This window comes from Mixophyes fleayi, chromosome 12 (assembly GCF_038048845.1).
Source record: "Mixophyes fleayi isolate aMixFle1 chromosome 12, aMixFle1.hap1, whole genome shotgun sequence".
Lineage (NCBI taxonomy): Eukaryota > Metazoa > Chordata > Amphibia > Anura > Limnodynastidae > Mixophyes > Mixophyes fleayi.
In genome coordinates, this window is record NC_134413.1 from 3,608,237 (window position 1) to 3,627,586 (window position 19,350).

Below are 19,350 nucleotides of genomic sequence, written 5' to 3' on the forward strand. Positions count from 1 at the left end.
ATCTCCACCAAGGTGGAATATCGAGCAGGTGATACAATGTATTGGAATTTAGACAACATTTAGGTACAATATTTCCAAAAGTGACAACCAGACACCTGCTTTATTATCATCAACCAGCACTGGTCTGGGTTCATGTATCCTTCATACAGTCACATATATTCTACATATATTCACATATACAATGCAGCATTGTGTACAGCAGAGAAGAGACAACAATTAATTCCTTTCACATTCCACTAAAGACTGAACTAACCACCATCTTTCTGCAAGTTAACCAGTTTACAGCAACACAAGGCTTCCGATCAAATGAAACTACGGGCTTGTTAAAAACACCAGTAAATGCTAATGAACAGGTTCATTTGTTCTCGTAATATTCACGAGAGTCTGAAAATCGAACAAGAAACAAACTATGAGATGTGGGGCCTGGTCTACAGCCCCGTTACACTACGTATCTCCGTATTTGGGCTCTGTGAGCCATGTCCTGTCATACTCGTACACACAGGAGGTAGAACATGAATAGGGACATAGATCTCCAACAACCACAAGTAAATGTGATATAAGCAGAGTTCATATAGTCCCCGTGGAGAGCTTGGCTATAGCTGCCTTCCTAGGCTTACTTTCTATCCATGAGTACAACTGACTGGTCCTACAATGAGAATCTCTCTAAGATATAACAGAATACATTGGACAGTCACTGAAATACAAGATGACAACACATCCGCCCTGATCGGCTCACAGTATAAATGACATACTCCACTGTGTCTATTTATACACACTGAAAACAGCGTTGAAGGCACAAAACTCAGTTACATGATTCACGTTTATAGACTGATGTCCCAACTGCCTGGTACAGACTAGAATCTGTGACACAACGTAACACATTCACTGCTACACATTCACAAATGTTACTTATGGATCAGACGGATCAAAGTAAAATAGGCCAAACAGACATATAGAAGGCGGTAAGGGGGAACGTAACACAATATACGGACCACAGGTTATATCTGCTGAGACGTCTGTGAGGAGGAGCAGCAGCGACAGTTGGAGAACAGAGATGGAAATAGAAAGATTACACATATATCTCGGCCAGTCATACAGCTGTGGGCCCAGCTCCGAGGGAGCGCGGAACACGGGCGTCTCGCTAAGCGCAGGGCGCCAAGAACTTACCTTGAAGCAATGCTCCGTTCTTCTTGAAAAAGCTGCTTCCGGGCCACAGGGGTGGTACCGATGTGCTGGAAACAAAGAGAGACAATGTATCAGCAGATTGCAGAGTTTCATGTCTATATTATGTATTTAAACAAAACTATCAATGTAGCAGATATTGGAATGTATCAAATACCGGAATCTCAAGTTATAGCCGTTTCAATAAGCTGTCAAAGTATTGGGATCTGTCGTTATTTTAAATAAACATTGTCGGGCATTGCTCTCATACTTAGTGCCTGGGAAATTGTAATCACCTCTGCATAGCTGAAGAAGGGGGAGCATCAGAGGAGCCACAGGGGCCACACTTAGCAAAAGTAATCAGTGTTTGCAACAAGAGAAAAAACAAATCAAGACTGGCATTAATAAGACGCTTGTCCTGCGCCAGGTCAGAGCTGGCATTAGATAGGCACAAGAGGTATATGGGGGCATTTCTAGAACAGGCAGTTTAAGTTTATAAATGTATTTCTGCACGGCCATTTTATAGAAGACTGACTGTTTTCTTATATTTATTTTGTAAACTCTACTCTACGTCCCAACAAGACACATAAACCATGGACATTCAGCAGAACGGGTGCTGTGGATCAAATGAAACACAGGATCAATGTTGCCCAAAACAAGTCCTCAGAGGTTATTTTTACAGGTTATCGCCCAACTGTGCCTCGTGGATAATGCTGACATTATCCCACTTTAATATGAGATATATTCAAATAACATTATTTTCTTCTACATTCACTGCATATTGATGTAGACTAAACACTGATGCACATTAAAGTTAGTATTACTTTCTATAATACAATGTCATAAGCCTGTTTATTAGTAGAGCACCAAGACATACAATGATATATGTACACAGACCTGCAATAGCAGACTTTGGAAACTCACAACAAGTTCTGCGACCCTAGGACTAGACACAATGGGCGTTTAGCTCATGGCCCCCGCCCCATCACACTTCAGGGGAATTAAGGAGCGAGCGGAGGATGGGAGAGTCATTCACAGAAGAGCTCTTCACATCTACACCGGTCATTCATGTCATGTTCCCAGGGAACAAAGGCAATCTCAACTGACACAAAGACGGCTGTCCCAATGCTCCCCCCCCCCCCCCCTGTGTTTATGAGCAGCCCTCCGCCAGGCACCGACACCCTCATTCACAGGAGACAGACAACGATATGACAATGAGTGGAGAGGAGCTGTATCCAAGTATGGAATATAGAGTAAAATATTACAGGGGCACATTTGTTAAATAATATATGTATTAGGTGCACCTGTGGCCTTCACACGGTGGTTGTTGGCTGGAGCAACATTCAGCCCATCAATTCACTAGATACTAGTGACATTGTGGTGGCAGGAAAGGTTTATCCCGCATGGCAGAGGTTAAACGGATTAGTGCAAATGTCTATTCTCACCAGTCTGTTCAAAACTCTGAGGTCAGCCAATGAGACGACGGTGGCGGACGCCAGACATAGACCGGGTACTGTAAAAGTTGAAGAATCTGTAGAAAAAGGTGTTGGATACACTCTCTAGTAGAGGGTATCTAGCAAACAAGTAGAAAAGGTACTGGTTAAATGTTTGCACATAAAAAAAATAAAAGAAATTCACAAAAGTGGAATTTAATTTTAGGTATTTTCTATAGGGCCCGACCCAATCAGCTTCAGCTCCCTAAATATACATCTCTCTAAGGGGATTTAAAAAAAAAAAAACAAACAAAAGAAACAGCTTCCTTAAACACATCATTCAGAAAACACATTAAACACACAAACGGCTGGGGTAATCAGACAGAAAACTCAATATTAGGAGTGACGTATCTCAGGAGTGTTCCCAGACAGCACGTTAACATCACCAACGCCATATTCTGGCAGCAGAAAGCCGCTTGTGTTTATAGAGGTCTTGCCTCTAAATGTGGTTTCTGCAGCACTTTGCTAATGAGGCCATTTAAGTAAACGATGTGATTAAAGAGACCAGCTCGTTAAGGGAGACAAAACGTAGCCCTGAGAACTTTGTCTCTGCGGTTGGAGCAGGGTTATAAACGGATGGACTGGCGTGAGGTCTACTTATCAATCTAGATTTATAGCGGACCTCATCATGCCCCCACAGGGTCATAAAACTGGGTGGAGAGTTGTGGGGTTGGGGGGGGGTGTTTATTAAACCTGGTGCTCAGGGAAAAAGGTGCTATATCTACCAGATTCATTGAACCATTTTCTATACCCCCTTTCCCCCTAAATGAATGGGCTGGCTTGTCAACGCTCTCTAACTTTGTTTTAAAATAATTTAATGCTTTGCTATTTGTTCCTAGGATCCTGTGCTTTTCAACCACATCGTTATATCAACAGGCAGAGCGATTTGATTCCAGTTTCCTCAAAACTGCACACAGAGGTGCTCTCTGGATATATTTATGTCTGGTGCACTGGGCGAATCAGATGTGTGGCGTGAAGGGCCTCTTGTCCTCTAGATTCTTGTTATAAGACTTTACCGTATTTCTAGAACGGTGCTCGCAAGCGCTCATACCAACTGGCGTATTTAGATACAATTACATGAGGATTTAAACACATGTAAATCCGCAGGACATTATAAACCATTGTTTCTAGTGCTATCATAACCACCAGCATTGTACTGGCACCGCAGTAGCATTTTCCGGAACACTACTCGTTCCATGGTTTGCATTTACCGCATGTAAAGCACATTGAGAATGTAAGCTCTAAAATGCTACTAAAAACACAAAAATACATCAAATCCATTTGTTGTTCACATTCTGCATAACAAACCACACTGCGTGAAACCTAATTCTACTTACAGAGGTTAGTATAACCCATAGCGCCGTGGTTTCTATTCTCATACCCCAGAGCACACCTGTCAGTCTCACGGATATACGATAATCCCCCATAATGCACTACCTGGAGAGTGTGGCGGCATGACGTGTGCATGACATCACTGGGGGTGTGGTCAAGCCCACAGACGAGGGACTGAAAACGTCACCGTGTAGACAACGCTGTGAGTTTACTTACACCCTGCACAGAGGGACAGCCAAACAAAAGTACCTAATACATATCACCCTGTGCTTGGCATATTCCTGTAAAGAAAATGTTGAAATTCCCTTTGAATAAGGTGCCACAGATTTCAATCTACAAGGCCCTGCCTGGGGGTAGTTTGTTCCTATCCTGAAAAGAAGACTAACAGCCTGCCACAATATCCCCATGTATTTTTGATGAGAAACCCTTTGAACAAATGCTGAGCTCTCCCCGAGGACCATAGCAACTAAACAGCTTCACCAGGTAAAAGAAACGAGATTTACTGCCGGGAAGTCTACAGGAAGCTCAGACAAGCAGCAACCAGCAGGTTTAGGTGCAGGTGAAAGGTCATGAACCACGTTACACAAACAAGATTTCTGAGCAAGTGGGTGGGACGGCTGAATGTGGCATTTTAGTTACCAGGGTCTTTAAACAAGCCCCTCGCCAGGTAACACACAGCAGCTGCCAGACCCCCGACTGGCATAGTCCAGGATCCGGGAGATTGGTTCCTTACATTTGTCAACAAGAGCAGAGCGCGCAGTGACTGCTGACAGCAGCAAATATTACAATTATGGCGTTGCTTAGCGACAGTCAACAACGCTGCCTGTGAGACAGAAGAGCCGCAGGCAATCTACGTCCTGGAAGACATCGGTTTCAAGGTGAAAGTTGCAATGTGTCACATGAAGAGAGAACCAACGACTCCCAGATTACAGGATGAAGGTGCAGAAACATCATCAGACTATTATAATGGGTTGTACAGATATGTGCAGATGTATGTAACCTGGATTACCAGAGGCTGCTGTCTGAGCTTGAAGTAAATTTCCCTCCGCAATGTTTGCACCCATTGCTGGTTAGAGAATTATTGAGCATCCAAACTTTTTCTCTTTACAGGAAGGTAAAGACTAGAAGAAAGCAAGTGAGCCAAAGGTTTATTATTGAAAATGTAATGTCTTTATCCAACCCATCCATATAGTAGCAGACATATTACAAAGCCCATAGTTATCTTGTTCCTTAGTGATGTCACTGGTTCCTAGTGACTGGATAGGCTGCATTCTCAGTGATGTCACTGGTTCCTAGTGACTGGATAGGCTGCATTCTCAGTGATGTCACTGGTTCCTAGTGACTGGATAGGCTGCATTCTCAGTGATGTCACTGGTTCCTAGTGACTGGATAGGCTGCATTCTCAGTGATGTCACTGGTTCCTAGTGACTGGATAGGCTGCATTCTCAGTGATGTCACTGGTTCCTAGTGACTGGATAGGCTGCATTCTCAGTGATGTCACTGGTTCCTAGTGACTGGATAGGCTGCATTCTCAGTGATGTCACTGGTTCCTAGTGACTGGATAGGCTGCATTCTCAATGATGTCACTGGTTCCTAGTGACTGGATAGGCTGCATTCTCAGTGATGTCACTGGTTCCTAGTGACTGGATAGGCTGCATTCCCTGTATTGTTCAGCTCACAAAATAGCTGTCTCCACATGGTGTACACAACACTAATATAATCAATAAACTTAAACTGTGCACATTTTAAATTAAAATGTATGCTTAAAGGGGTACATCCAAAATTCTTGTAAATCCACTTTTTTTTTTTTAATCAGTTGTCATCAGAACGATCTGCAGAGCGGGCTCTGCACCCACCCAGTGAATACAATGGACGCTCTGTGAATGATGGAGACGGGATATGGAAATGTGTTCACTGCACTTCTAACAAAGTCATTATTGAAAACACAAACAGACACGTTGACATCTAGAAGAAACGTGTGTAACAAGATATCACAAATAGTGCACACAGCACGTGGTGTGCGAGATAAAGGCACTGCTGTAACGTGGCAGAGTTACCAGCACCTCACAGTCACTACAGTTTATTACAACTTACTTTTTGCATTTTAAAAATAGTCAAATCTAATGCCCATAGAAAGTGAAAATGTTGCTGTGGAAAAATTCTGGATAAAGTTACGAGCCCCAGCTCAAACCAGTTCTGTACCTCAATATAAGCCCCAAACACAGTGATATTTACACCAGTGTTCAGGTAAATTGTATTTTTACAAACATCTTGTTTTATTCACTTGTGATTACACATTGGTCCAGCACCTCCACTGCCCTCAAGAACACAAACAAAAAAACACTAGTATCTCACGTTTCACATTATTTTTAATGCAAACACAAACCCAGTGGGTATAAGAGGCCTGATAACCCACTAAACCAAAAACACAAGATTAAATATAGTGTTATATTACATATTTGATACTATATACATTTTTATTGACATTCACATTTGTTTTGCAGTTGACTGGTAGTTATTGTTCTGTGTTCTTCAAAAAGGGTTACTGCCAGGAAGTGCAGTTATCGTGTACATCACGATTCACCAGGGCCCTCTTAACAACATTTGGGGCCCCCGGGCAAAGCAGTGCACCAGGGCCCCTATATATATATATATATATATATATATATATATATATATATGCCCTGCAGCCCAGGGGGCTGCAATGGATGTCGGGCGAACGTGATGACGTCACGCCCGACATGCACTGCGAGCGCCGCACGGAGGAGGAGACCATGGAGGGAGCCGGATCGCCAGCTGAGAGCAAGGTAAGTAGTTTCTTCTTTTTTTCAGGAACTTTTTTTTTTAGCTGCCTCTGACGGGCCCCCTGGGCTGCAGGGCCCCCGGGCACCTGCCCATCGTGCACTATGGAAGAGACGGCCCTGCGATTCACGACCGTTTGTTCAGATATTGTAAGAGTGTGTACGCTCCCACAATCATGTTTTATTGTGCCAATAAACACATGGCATTTGTGGATTTGGTTTTATAAACTTCCTAAAAATAACGATCAACGGTGGAACGATGTCAGACAAATGTGGCAGTGTGTACGCACTCACCACCAGCAGTGTAGGCAGATATCTGTACAGTGTACAGAGTCAGGATCTTTTCAGCAGATGGTTATGAGAGATGAAGATCATAGATCTGAAGGTAAATGGTGTAGGTGTGTACACAGGAATCTGCATGGTCATCGGGACTTTTAGTCGTTAGTGAAATCGTTACAGAAATCGCATCTGCAGAAACACAGCGTAGGTTATACCCAGCTCTGCTCAGATCTATTTGTTTGGCAGATAGTTTGAGCAACTAGACTGCTTCCATATAGTGCTCGTCAGATGACGGACGTACAAGTGCGATAGGCCAATGTTATTTATATCAGGACACAAGCGATGAAAATGCAGTCAAAATAAATTGTGGTTGAAAAATTAAAATTATCTAAGTGTCCGACAAGACCATAACAAGTAGCTGAAACACAATTAACCTACATACGGTGGGGGTGGCCATTTTGTATCCTGAACCAATATTCATAAGTAGGCAGTCTAAGTATTCAATAGGAACTGGAGACTCATTGAGAGCTCTATTTCCAAGTGATTTGTTAGGCTGTATGTTGGGAGAAGCCACGGCAGTCTCTGACTGGATTGTGGTCTCGCCGTTTGCATTAGCGCAGCAGGGTCCTGATCAGTGTGTAGGCCTCTGTCTGTGCCGCTCAGACACATGTTTCGTATTATCTTACAATACTGGTATGCGTCTCTATGGAGATACTCTGCAATATGAGGGGGACAGATCTCCCCCCACCCCCCTCAGCACTCAGACTAAGGAACCATTTATATTTTCCAGTACGTGATTAACCTCCTCAGTGCCAGGCAGACAGCGAGGTCTCCTGCAGAGCATGCAGCGTGCATCTCAGTACGGCTCTAATAATCTACCATGGGTCTGTGATATTCTAAGAACCAGGGCAGCAATCAGCACTAATTAAAGGAAAACAAAAACACAGCACTTTCCTAACTGTAGTGACAGGAACACGGATCCTTTTCAAGGTTACCTAGAAATCAGCCGTAAGCGTCAGAGCTCAGTCCTGGGAAGGTTGGAGGTCGGTGTCTAGTCAATATTTTTACTTAATATTAAAGGATTCCTGTCATGATTTATAGCGTGTATGTGGGCCTTGTTGGGAATATACCCTGGGAGGTGTAAATAAAAAGTTGGGGGTCAGTCAGGTTCAGTGAACCAGTCATCCTGGTAAAACCAGACTCTAAATAACAAGAAACAAACGATACACACACTCCTTAGTAATAAAAACACAGCAGGGAAGGCTCTGCGGGCAGCGGCATAGGGCCGGTTATACTCCTGCGACACTGACGGCAGATCTCTGCCCATTCACACAAAGTTCGAATTGTAGTTTGTGTTTAGGAAACGGCTGCTAAAAGTCATTGGTGGAGACAATAACTCGGAGCAGCAAATTGCAATGAAGACCAGGGGTCAAAAGGGCCATTTGTCTAGGTAACGAGTATATGCTTTTATTTATCATCAGTCTGACAGAGTCCACTGCCATAAGCGAAAGAGCCAGCGCTTCTAGGGTCGTATTCACCACTTTCTTTTCATAGCGAGCGCAAGTTTGAGTGCGATTGTCACAATGCTCGTCATGAGACCCATCTCTGTAGGGTTTGTATGTTCTCCCCATGTTTGCGTGGGTTTCCTCCAGTCCCACACTCCCAAAACATACTAGTAGGTTAATTGGCTGCTATTAAATTGACCCTGTCTCTCTTTGTCTGTGTGCGTGTGTATGTGTGCGTGTGAAAGTGCGTTAGCGAATTTAGACTGTAAGCTCCAGGGATTGATGCAAGTTCTCCATACAGCACTGCGGAATTAGTGGCGCTAAATAGCTGCTGATGATGATGATAGATAGGTCAATTGACTTCTGACAAAATGGACGCTAGCGCGTGCATGGTGTGTTTTAGTGGTGGAGAATTTAGATTGCAAGCCTCCATGGGGCGGGGACTGATGTGAATGATTACATATTCTCTGCACAGCGCTGCGTGATAGGATTAGTGCTATATAAATAACCGATACAAAATATATTATACATCTAATCCATTATATACTGTAAAGCTGTTTTTCCCCTCTGAAATCCACCAGCTGTGCTGTTATACCGGTGAGAACCCAGCAGCTGTTGGGAATATTGATCCCGGTGAATACCAGGTTCAGTGTCACCTCTGACACATTGAGCAGCCTCACACCGATACTCTGCGTAGTCTCTGCGCAAACTCTAAACTTTCGGCTCTATCCAAGTGCAAATGGAGTTTAGTTTTTATTTTCTTTGAACCACTTCACAAAACCATAAATATCAAGACATAAAAGGTTCTTTGTTTTGTTTTCAAAGAAATTAAAAATCCAGTAACCTAGTAGCAGTGGGAGCAGCACCAATATTCATATCAATGCACAAATCTATTCACTAAGAAGAAGTGATTGAATGGAGGAGCCAACCTATCAGTCCACTAGGAACCACTGTCCATGTCTTAGGGATGTGTCACATCCCTAGTTCATTGATAAGAGACCACAACATGTCAGCCTTCACCACGCGGAGACAACCAGAGCTCTATATCACCTGGAAACAGCCCTTCATATATATTTAAATAAGTCTGGGAAAAATAATGAAAATTATAGAAAAAGTTTTTCCTGTCTGCTTATTATTAGATCTACAAAGCAACAAAAGACTCAATAGAGATATATATACATACATATACATACACACACACACACATCATTGTCGGCCATCGCTGCAGCTTTTCCCACCTAACCTCTGACATCCAATATCTATTCCTGCTCCTGTTACTTAGCAAACCTTGTGGCTCCAGTTTCTCCCCTGCCAGTATTTACATTAAACAGGTGTATTATATCCTGTGGTGACAGCCTATACTTATAGATCCAGCTCATTAACCCCTACTTACCCCTGACACTAGAAAACATCACAACATTTCACCCTAAAACAAAGAATTACACACACTTCCATCGGATTTCAGGGTTTTTATTTTTATATACTAAATATTAAAGCAGCAATCCCTTGATTTATCTTTCACGTTTTATCTTTTAATAGCAAGATTAGTACCTTTTAATCCTGCAACTGATGGTCATTTTTCTTAGCTGTCTTACAAATTATCTCCCTTTCAAAATCTCAAAGTATGGCTGTCAGTCACCCACACAGATTCTCAGCCTGTCATGTAATGACAGAGGGGGGGGGAAGGGGGAGGGGGAGGGTGATGGAGGATTTTACTGTGCAGGCAGAGCTCAGAGAGGTATTCTAAAGCCTCTGCTCACTCTATCATGTGCCGAGTGACTGTGGTTGCCATGGTAGTCATATTGCACTGTGGTAACTGCGGAATTAGAAATCATTAATTGCAGCCTGAACAAACAAAACCAAGGATACTGTTAAATGCCAAAATTCTTGATATAGCCTGCCACAGCGATGTTAACAAAACCATATCCCCCCCCCCTTTTTCTTTTTCTTTTTATGGGATTGCCGATTTAAGGGCCTATTTGAAATTTTACTACAACATACACAAGCTTTCAGCAGCCTGCACCTCTCTACTTGCATGATGGTACTTGTAGTTCTACAGCAGCAGGAAATGCACAGGTCGTCTGCCTCTACTCTAAAGCAGTGGCGATTATTTTATTAGGGGGGACCCCTTAAACGTACAAGTGTCTCTACTTCTAATCCCTGCGCAAACTGCTCCATATTAAACGTCTTCAGCCCGCAAGCCTTTAAACCGCCTTCCCCTGGCGGAGGTCCGCTCGTACGCAGACGCTTGAAGAAAGCCACAGGACATTGATCTTCCACTTCAATCTCCAAACTGGATTGTTTCACTTACTTGAGAGAAATCGTCGCATTATACACGGAACAAAAGCAAGGAGCTTTTTAATTCTATAATCTCATTTCAAATCCTTTTGCCCGTTGCCCGTCCTTTTAGCCCTGAAATTGCAATCCTCTTTCAGTAATCACAGTGCTAATTGGTGCCAGCAAACCCGTATTTCCTCAGCATTATGTCTGCAAAGACCTCTCTATCGTTACACAGTGAAAGAATTCTGGAATAGCTCACGGGGGAGCAGGGCTGCCTTCTACACAGATCTTCCATAAATACACCCAATGTAAACAAGAGGGGTCAACTGACTAAACCATGCACAGACAAAAACACAGAGTAGCAAAAAAATAAAATATGTAATCTGATCTGTGCAATGTGATTTTACAATATGTGTATAGATGCACAACTTCATAGTGCAACTCCTATAATGCTTTCACAAAATGTATATCGCACCATAGTTGTCATAACCTTGACTAACATAGCATTGTGAAAAGGGTGTGGCCAAAATTCGGGGGGAGGGGCCAATTATAATAATCTTGTAAAGGAAGAGTTTAAAAAGAACATTCTGTGACAAAATGTTTTGAAATCATCTCTCTCAATTTTCCAGTCAGTGGTTGAATAAACAAATATCCAGATAGGCTACGATATGTCCTAAACAACAAGTAGCACTGTGGTTACAATTTTTGAGAGTAAAAGTTTATTAACTTCCCCTCTGGGGGCAAATGATTTGCTGGTGGTATAAGGTAGCTGTTTTTTGTTACAGCAGTTAGTGCAAAGTTATTATATACTGGGATGAAAATAAGAACTAGGCAACCATCTTATATCCACAGGCCGAGAGTGTCTATAAAACACACAATGAAATATATTTCCAAACATGGTGCATGTCCGGATATTCTGCTTAGAGCATAGAAACCTGAACTTTTTTTGACTGTAAGAGAAATTTTTTTTTTGTTTAATTACAATTTAAGACGCCATCTGTTCTGCAATGTTGAGTTTTCCATAAAAAAAACAACAACAAAAAACAGTAATAGGACACTGCCCCCTAGTGGCCAAAGCATCATGAAAAACAGAAGCCAACTCTAAGCAAATGTTTCCCAATAATGCAACATGCAGATCGCTAGGTTTTACTGAGAAAGAGCAGGCAAACTGCACATTGTCCAGAAAAATCTCTCTTTAGTATCAAAACATGAACAACAAACATGAGGGTGTAAGACATGGATGGCGTCAATACTGGGAATACGCACAGACATTTATAGACCTCATAATGTTCTAAAGTTCATAAGGCCCAGGAATAAAGGCTGCAAGCTGAGATACGTTACTGAACTCCTACAGGTTAAGATAACAGATGAAAAACTTAGATAAACTTTGTGCTGAAAGAACAATGATAAATCTCCTCCAACGCCCGTTGCACGCACATACGCACACCCCATTGCTCGCAATTCAGTGACTGGTTGCCGCAGTTCCGTAGCTGTGACAAAGCTGTGTGCCCGTTAGATAAGCGACTGACTGAATATATATTATAATGCAATAGGTCCCAGAAAACACTCTACAACACCACAAGGATAAGTGAACACTTATATTCGCCTATATGAGTACAACACTGGTCATATTAGGGAACAGGTCTACGTGTGCATAGGCAAACCAGGGGGGGGGGGTCCTAGTGCCTGGAAACCCCCCTCCAAGCCTGAGGCACTGTATAATTGAGGTGGCTGCTCCCGCTTCACACAGCTCTGATTGAAAAGGGAGAACTACGTGCACCTAAAAGTATTGAACGCAGCATTGCCCATGTATATTATAGGGATAGGAAGAGTTGGAGAGCAGCCAAGCACTGTCTAAAATTATAGCCACGCCCCATGCATGCTGGTCACGCCCACTGGTGGCGTGGCGTGGAAACCCCTCTCTACAAATCCTGCGTTTGCCCTGGTGTGGTCTGTCCACACGGGACGCTGCAGAAGCCGGAACATGTTGCGTGTATCGTTCCTGGCTTGTCAGACGTGGTAGGTAGCCCGTGTCCACCAACACCACAAGTCAACGGACAACGTGAGGTTCCAATGCCGTTCAGTCTCCAGAACTGACAATAGGATTCCATTCCACACGTTCACTGGAAGCCCCTAACACAGCAATTTACACAAATATATACAAACAAAAAATCTCTGTGAAGAATTTTGACATTAAAAAAAGTTGCATTGATGATGTGGAATATTTTTTTTTTTGGACAGAAAGTCAGCAGTATTTAAACTAAAAATGTAAAAGAAACAACGTGCGATATTAGTGGGCACAGTGCTCAGTTTAGTTCTAGTAAGAGAAAACAGCTGAGAATATATTATAAAAAAAGTAAAACATAAAAGATAAAACAAAAAAGGACATCTGTAACCGTGAAGACCGGCCGTATAATGACCGCTTACGCCGTGTGTGGTTGTTGTTTAAGAAATCCACCGATTTATTTCCCATGTGCTGAGTTTTACCATAATAGGTCTTTATTTTACACCAAAAACGCAGCGTGCGGCTATTTTTATAGAAAGCTGTAACATAAGGAGATCGTGTTACCGGCATTACTGGAATTAAACCTCCAGCACTCAGATATAAAGAGTCATTTGCTGATTGTGCAATAAAGAAACCTCTATTTTTCACCTTCAGCATCGACGTCTAAATGACAGTCCTGGAGAATATCTGACGGCGGCTGCTCAGACTCCGGTGTAAACAAAAAACCCCCAACACAAATATATCTGCAATATACAGTAGAAGCATCGGATCTATAGATTATTCCTATCACCCACAGCCGGGTCTGAGGGGGGCTCCTGCTGCCCAACATATATTTATTTTATTATCTTATTTAATGGTGAGTTCTCAGTATTTTTGCTGCTGCAAGTGAAAGTGCAACTTATAATTCATTACAAAGACATAAATATGCTCACAAAGCAACGTTGAAAACAAAACTGTAAGAAATTCTACGTTACGGATTCTACTTCTGTTTGCGTCGGCAAAAGTTGCGTTCAACATAGAATTTACTCCAATATGCACAGAAACACAATGGTACGGGTTGAATTAATTTATTTCCAAGGTAACTATTTTGGAGAACAATACATTTTGTTGGATCTAAATAGATCATAAATTCTCCATTACTACAATATCGAAGCTTGCTCAGCAGCAGCTACCGGTGAACTACAAGTGCCAGAGAGTTTTTAAAGGGGCAGCATATCAATATTGGATTTCTACTATACAGATTCTGTTGACAAAAAAATAAATAAAATAATAATAATACTAATAATAACAGCAGCAATAATGTAACTATGACCTGTGTGGGCCAACCATTATGGTTTATTTGCACGACGCCAGTTTCCATACCGCTTGACATAGTACTGCAGATGTAACATATATAAAAACAGTGAACATGACATTTACTTCGGTACAGGGCAGAATAATAAATGCATGGAAGCGATTAACAGAACAACATCATACGGAAACAATTCAGCATAAGGGACAAACTAGGACAGACATGAGAGGACGCTGGCCCCAAGAGCTGACACTCTATGCCTCCATGCTCTCAGCAAATCAGGAGTTGGAGCAGCTCAGCGCACAGGGGCCATCTTTTGGACTGCAGAAGATGCAATGGAAGATACGAGGTCACGGACATCTTTACTGTCCTGAAAGCAAATTTTGGGGTCAGTTATAGTATATATATATATATATATATATATATATATATATATATATATATATATATATATATATATATATATATATATATATATATATATATAATTTCTTTTGCACGCCGAGCACTTCGTCCCAGGCTCCTGTGATAATCCTCAGCCCTGGCTTCTCCTCCTGAAGCTAGCTGACCTCAAGTTGTCATATCGGATATCTCATGGCGCTTCTGATTTTCACAGAAAAAAATAAATAAAAAAAAAGACAAAAGCAGGTAGACATCTCGGAAGGAGAAGGCTGGCAGCCAACTGTCGTCGCTACGTGGGGTTACTGGTCGCCATGGCAACTGTGTGGTTATACGTGCTAATGGTCTGTTCTTTTGCCAGGCAACTCACAGCCTCGTGATGTAACTGCACCTGTCTCCGCTATGCGTTGCCACGGCGACGCTCCAGTTGCCATGGCTCCCATCACGCTAATCGCCTTTGCGAGGGCAGACTTACGGCAGTCTTCCCCCTAAAGATCAGCTGTTCTTCCCATCTCGCACTAAAGATTGATTGTCTGGGCATGTGAAGGAATGCTTCTCCGCGGAGATACGGAGAAACTTCATTAAACGGGCTTTATAGAATAGAAAAAAAAAAACCACAACAGATCACACACCGGGCTCCGTCTTGCAGAAGCAAATATTAGACTTGCAAAACTAGTTCGCTGCAATGCTGAAGCCACTAAAATTTTGTTATGAAGCCATAAAGTCTATAGCGGCGTCGCAGCGTCAGGTAGAGCATCGAGCTCCTGATTCTGCTGCCGAGATGTCAGATATGCAGCCGATTCCGAAGTAGGAGGTTTGCAGCATAAATAGGACAGTTTTATTAGCAGACTTATGTTACTAAGAAACGACCAGTATCACGTAGGAGACCAGCTGATGCCCAACAGAGGTTGTGTCTGTGTATTAGATGGATTTGAGGCCCTACACATATTATAAATATAGATTTAAGATACAATATTCTTTCCCAACATAGTTCCAGATTGTTTTGCTGCAAAATGTGAGTGAGTTACCTAGAAAGCAGATGCCTAATACACTGAAACAGAAATAAACGACAAGAACAGACTATGATAAACTATTTAGAATTGTAGCCAGGATTAAAATTGTAGTGTAACCCTTCGTTCCCCATCTCATGTGTTTAAGTCAAACGCTCATCGACTTCCTTAAGAAAACCTATCAGAGTAATACTTGTCTCATTTCCCAAACAATTTCTTTCTAACACTCACTTCAGTAACTGCTTTTAAAACAAACACAATACCCCCAACTGGGCTAAAGGCTTGGAGAACCAGCATAAGTCACATTTTAGGCTTCAGAGTAAAACATTATAGGTGAAGAGAAGAGAGTGGATTACAGCCTCTATAAACCACTAGTATAATTATACCTGCACCCTGTACTATAGAAACACATCTTATAGAAGTGCATCTGGCCGCACAATAGTCAGATAGAAGTAGGTTTCCTTAAGGCACCAGCATTGTTCCCTCACAGCAGAGAAGTCAATGAACAAACAAACACAAGGTAACCATAACGAAACAGGTTTAATTGTTAATGGGAACTGCTGGTTACATAGAGACGGCTGAATACAAATCTCTAGAGTGAGTCTAAGATGATCGCAGTCACACAGCAAGTGTCCTGAGCCTACGAGATCCCCCCAAACCTCTACACTGAAGACACGAGCCCGTGTGTCACTGCGGCGACCAGTCATGGCGCACAGCTGGTAAGTCTCACCTCGGGGTCTCTGCCAATCCCATTTACCACAATCTATATATATGGACGGTAGTGTGCGGACGGCCTTACCTGTGATATGCCTGAGGAGAGGTGGGGGGTGTATTAAACACGTGGGAGTACGGGTGATATGGGGTCTTTTTCAAGGCTTGTATCAGGTTCTGTCTGTACTCAGGGTCTATACACCACAAAGATCCTTTTCCAATACTCTGAAACACAAGAAAAACAAACAACAAAGTTACTTTTATTAACAGAATATTCAACTTATTACACACAAACTCCCATCTAAGTGATACATGCTTATTACAGAGAGGTTCCCCAGACACACAGATATCAGCAATAAAGCTGCATTCTAGACAAACGGCTCCAAATGGACTTTAGTAAGAACTAGGAACGTTTCTATAAGAAAATAACATCCCTAAATACAAAGTAACAGGTGGATAATCTGTCTGCACTACGGCATTTTGCCTTCAGTACCCCATGTATAAGCTCACCGTATACAGAGGAGGGGGGGGTCATGTTGTACGATTGCAGACAGGTGTAATAAGTGGTTCCACCATATTCCGTGCCCCCCCCCATCATGGGTTGTAATCTACAAGGACATGTAAACACGGCCGCCCCCTGAGATTACTTCTGCACTTTTGATTAAAATTTGCATTGTGCGTTGACAAAAGATCTGGGAACTGAAAACGGCTTTGTGAATTGTATAGTAAATGCACATTGACAGAGTAACATAGTCACAGTTCGATATCTTAGGTAACTTCACATCTCTGCAAGTCCTGGCAGTCTGGCTGACGAGACATGCTGGGACTTGCAGTTCCACAAAAGCCGGAGAGCCACTGGTCACCCTCTAGGTTAGACTAGGAACAAGGTAATGACTGTAGCAGTAACACATTCTTCTACTACAGTAAATATTATCCCTTCTAACTGAAATGGGGGCAACACCCTCCTTTTGGGCTTTTAACACATACGGTTGGATGCAGTAATGAGCAGCGCTGCCAGACCTTACATTTTTTATTTATTATTTTTTTTTTACAGACTATTTCCTGAAAATATACTGACAACGACCAGTTCTCCTAACATTATTTCTGCATGTTGTGTGTACTTTTGTGGGAAAAATCGTTTACTTGCACGCTAGATTATTATTATTAGATATTTTTTTTAAAGACCATTAATGTTGGGAAAAAACTCAGTTTAGGAACCAATAGTTGAAACCATCCACGTATATCCTATATAATATATCTCTCGATGTTAAGGTTACAATATTTTTATATTTGGAGCACTAAATGCAGGATTGAAACACAGACAGATTATATATTAAGCAATATATGTTTATTTGACAGTTTAAAAAGGATAAAAACCAACAACAACATTCCAATATATATTCCAAGAGCCGTTCCCAAGCGGCAGCGTGTTACTGCCGGCTGCCAAAGGGAAAGAATAGATTGAGCCAACTCGTATTAAATCTGCCAGAAACGTTCCATATTTATTTTATATATTTATGAAGTTTAACATATACAATGATTGGCTTCCGACCACAAGCCGGGCTGTCCTATTCCTTGACATTGCAGGAAAGTGGCAGAAATTAGGGCACGGATGGCAACCCCAAAATAGCGTGGGATATTTTTTGGCTGGATGGGCACACTAGTGAGGGGTGAGGATGAATGTTTGTGAAGTCTGCAGAAACATTTCTGTCTCTTAGTCCAGATGCAGCTTCCCCCCATAACCTGTATAGCTTGTATGAGCTTTCAGGCTAACGTTATCGTGGTCGGTCGTGACCAGGGGCAACCGCTGTTATTTTTATATTAGTCGTCAATGACCTCTGACACCAATGAAATCTCCCCACTGTTGCACAGATACAGGGTGCCAAGAGTTTTAATTCTATATTATATACGGAATTCTAGGTTATGATGCGGTTTTGCGAGTTGGAAGAGGGTGGTGTATAGTTATGTATTTATATAGCACCAATCACATTACGCAGAGCTGTACAGAGAATATGTAATAATTCACATCAGACCCTGCCCTATTGGAGCTTACAAATTAAATTCCCTATTACCCCTGCACACCCAGACGCCAAGGTCTATTTTGTCAGAAGCAAATTACCCTACCAGTATGATTTTTGGACTGTTGAAAGAAACTGGAGCACCCGGAGATAACCCAAACACAGGGAGAGCATACAAACTCCACGCAGATAGGGACCTGGTCAGAATCACTCATGACCCCAAGGCAGCAATGCTAACCACCGTGCTACCATATCGCCTAGCTAGTGCCATTTCTTTCTCTACTATCGGTATCTGTCCTTATTCGCTATAAGTGAAGGTGAATTACACAGAGATACTGAGCAATGGTTGGTTTATGTTGTACTCTGCTCCTTAACATCAGTAAGTTACACAGAAATGTCGCCAACTACGTCACAATTATTACGCATCCTATCCATGCGATCCGCTGATTCTGCAGGACTGAAACCAGACAATGAAATCAAATTACCGTATTCTTCTACTAAGCATTTTATTACCCTCCAAACGAGTCGACATTGGATCTCTGTATTATAAAGAGGGTTTTACTTACAGACAATAATACTTAACGCCGTGCCAACCGATTCATTCAGTGCTCTGACATATTAAAAAATACATTTGCAAATGACAAAACAAAGATTTATTACCAGAAGAGAGAGACACAGAAATCCATTGTCATTTCCTAGACACGTAACATCGCTCATACGACAGAAATTCATTTATCCACAATTTATGCTCATTTCTTCCCATTTACAATAGTTTATGACAGTAACAGAGTTCTGGATTGTAAACTAAAGTCGTAGTAATAACTGCAGACATCAGAAGACGGGAACGTTATGTATGCCAGGTATTTGAGGGGCACAAGCAGAAATGTTCATATAAGACCACGCTCTGTACATGTACTAGATGCACAAATGTGGAACTTACAGAGTAACAATGTACACGTGCTTCCTGGACATGGGAGCTTTCAAATCAGGGTATTGATCGCTGTGTGACTGCACGAGCCAACTGACCCCTAGGACAGGAGTCATTCAGATAAAAGGTACTTCTAA

The 19,350-nt window shown here is 42.1% G+C and overlaps 1 protein-coding gene across 10 annotated transcripts in view; it reads right to left on the reverse strand.

The window, feature by feature from the left end:
• The window catches only part of FOXN3 (forkhead box N3), a 148,862-nt gene that overhangs the window by 49,994 nt on the left and 79,518 nt on the right, over positions 1-19,350 (reverse strand). For all 10 annotated transcript variants that reach the window (XR_012680218.1, XR_012680217.1, XR_012680216.1 and 7 more), the window contains exons 3-4: positions 16,356-16,492; positions 1,168-1,232 (exon numbers count right to left, since the gene is read on the reverse strand). Coding sequence is in view for 1 of the 10 variants with exons in the window: in XM_075192566.1 (XP_075048667.1) it covers positions 1,168-1,232; positions 16,356-16,492 (202 nt within the window). In the remaining 9 variants the exon portion in view is untranslated. The remainder of the gene's footprint in view (positions 1-1,167; positions 1,233-16,355; positions 16,493-19,350) is intronic.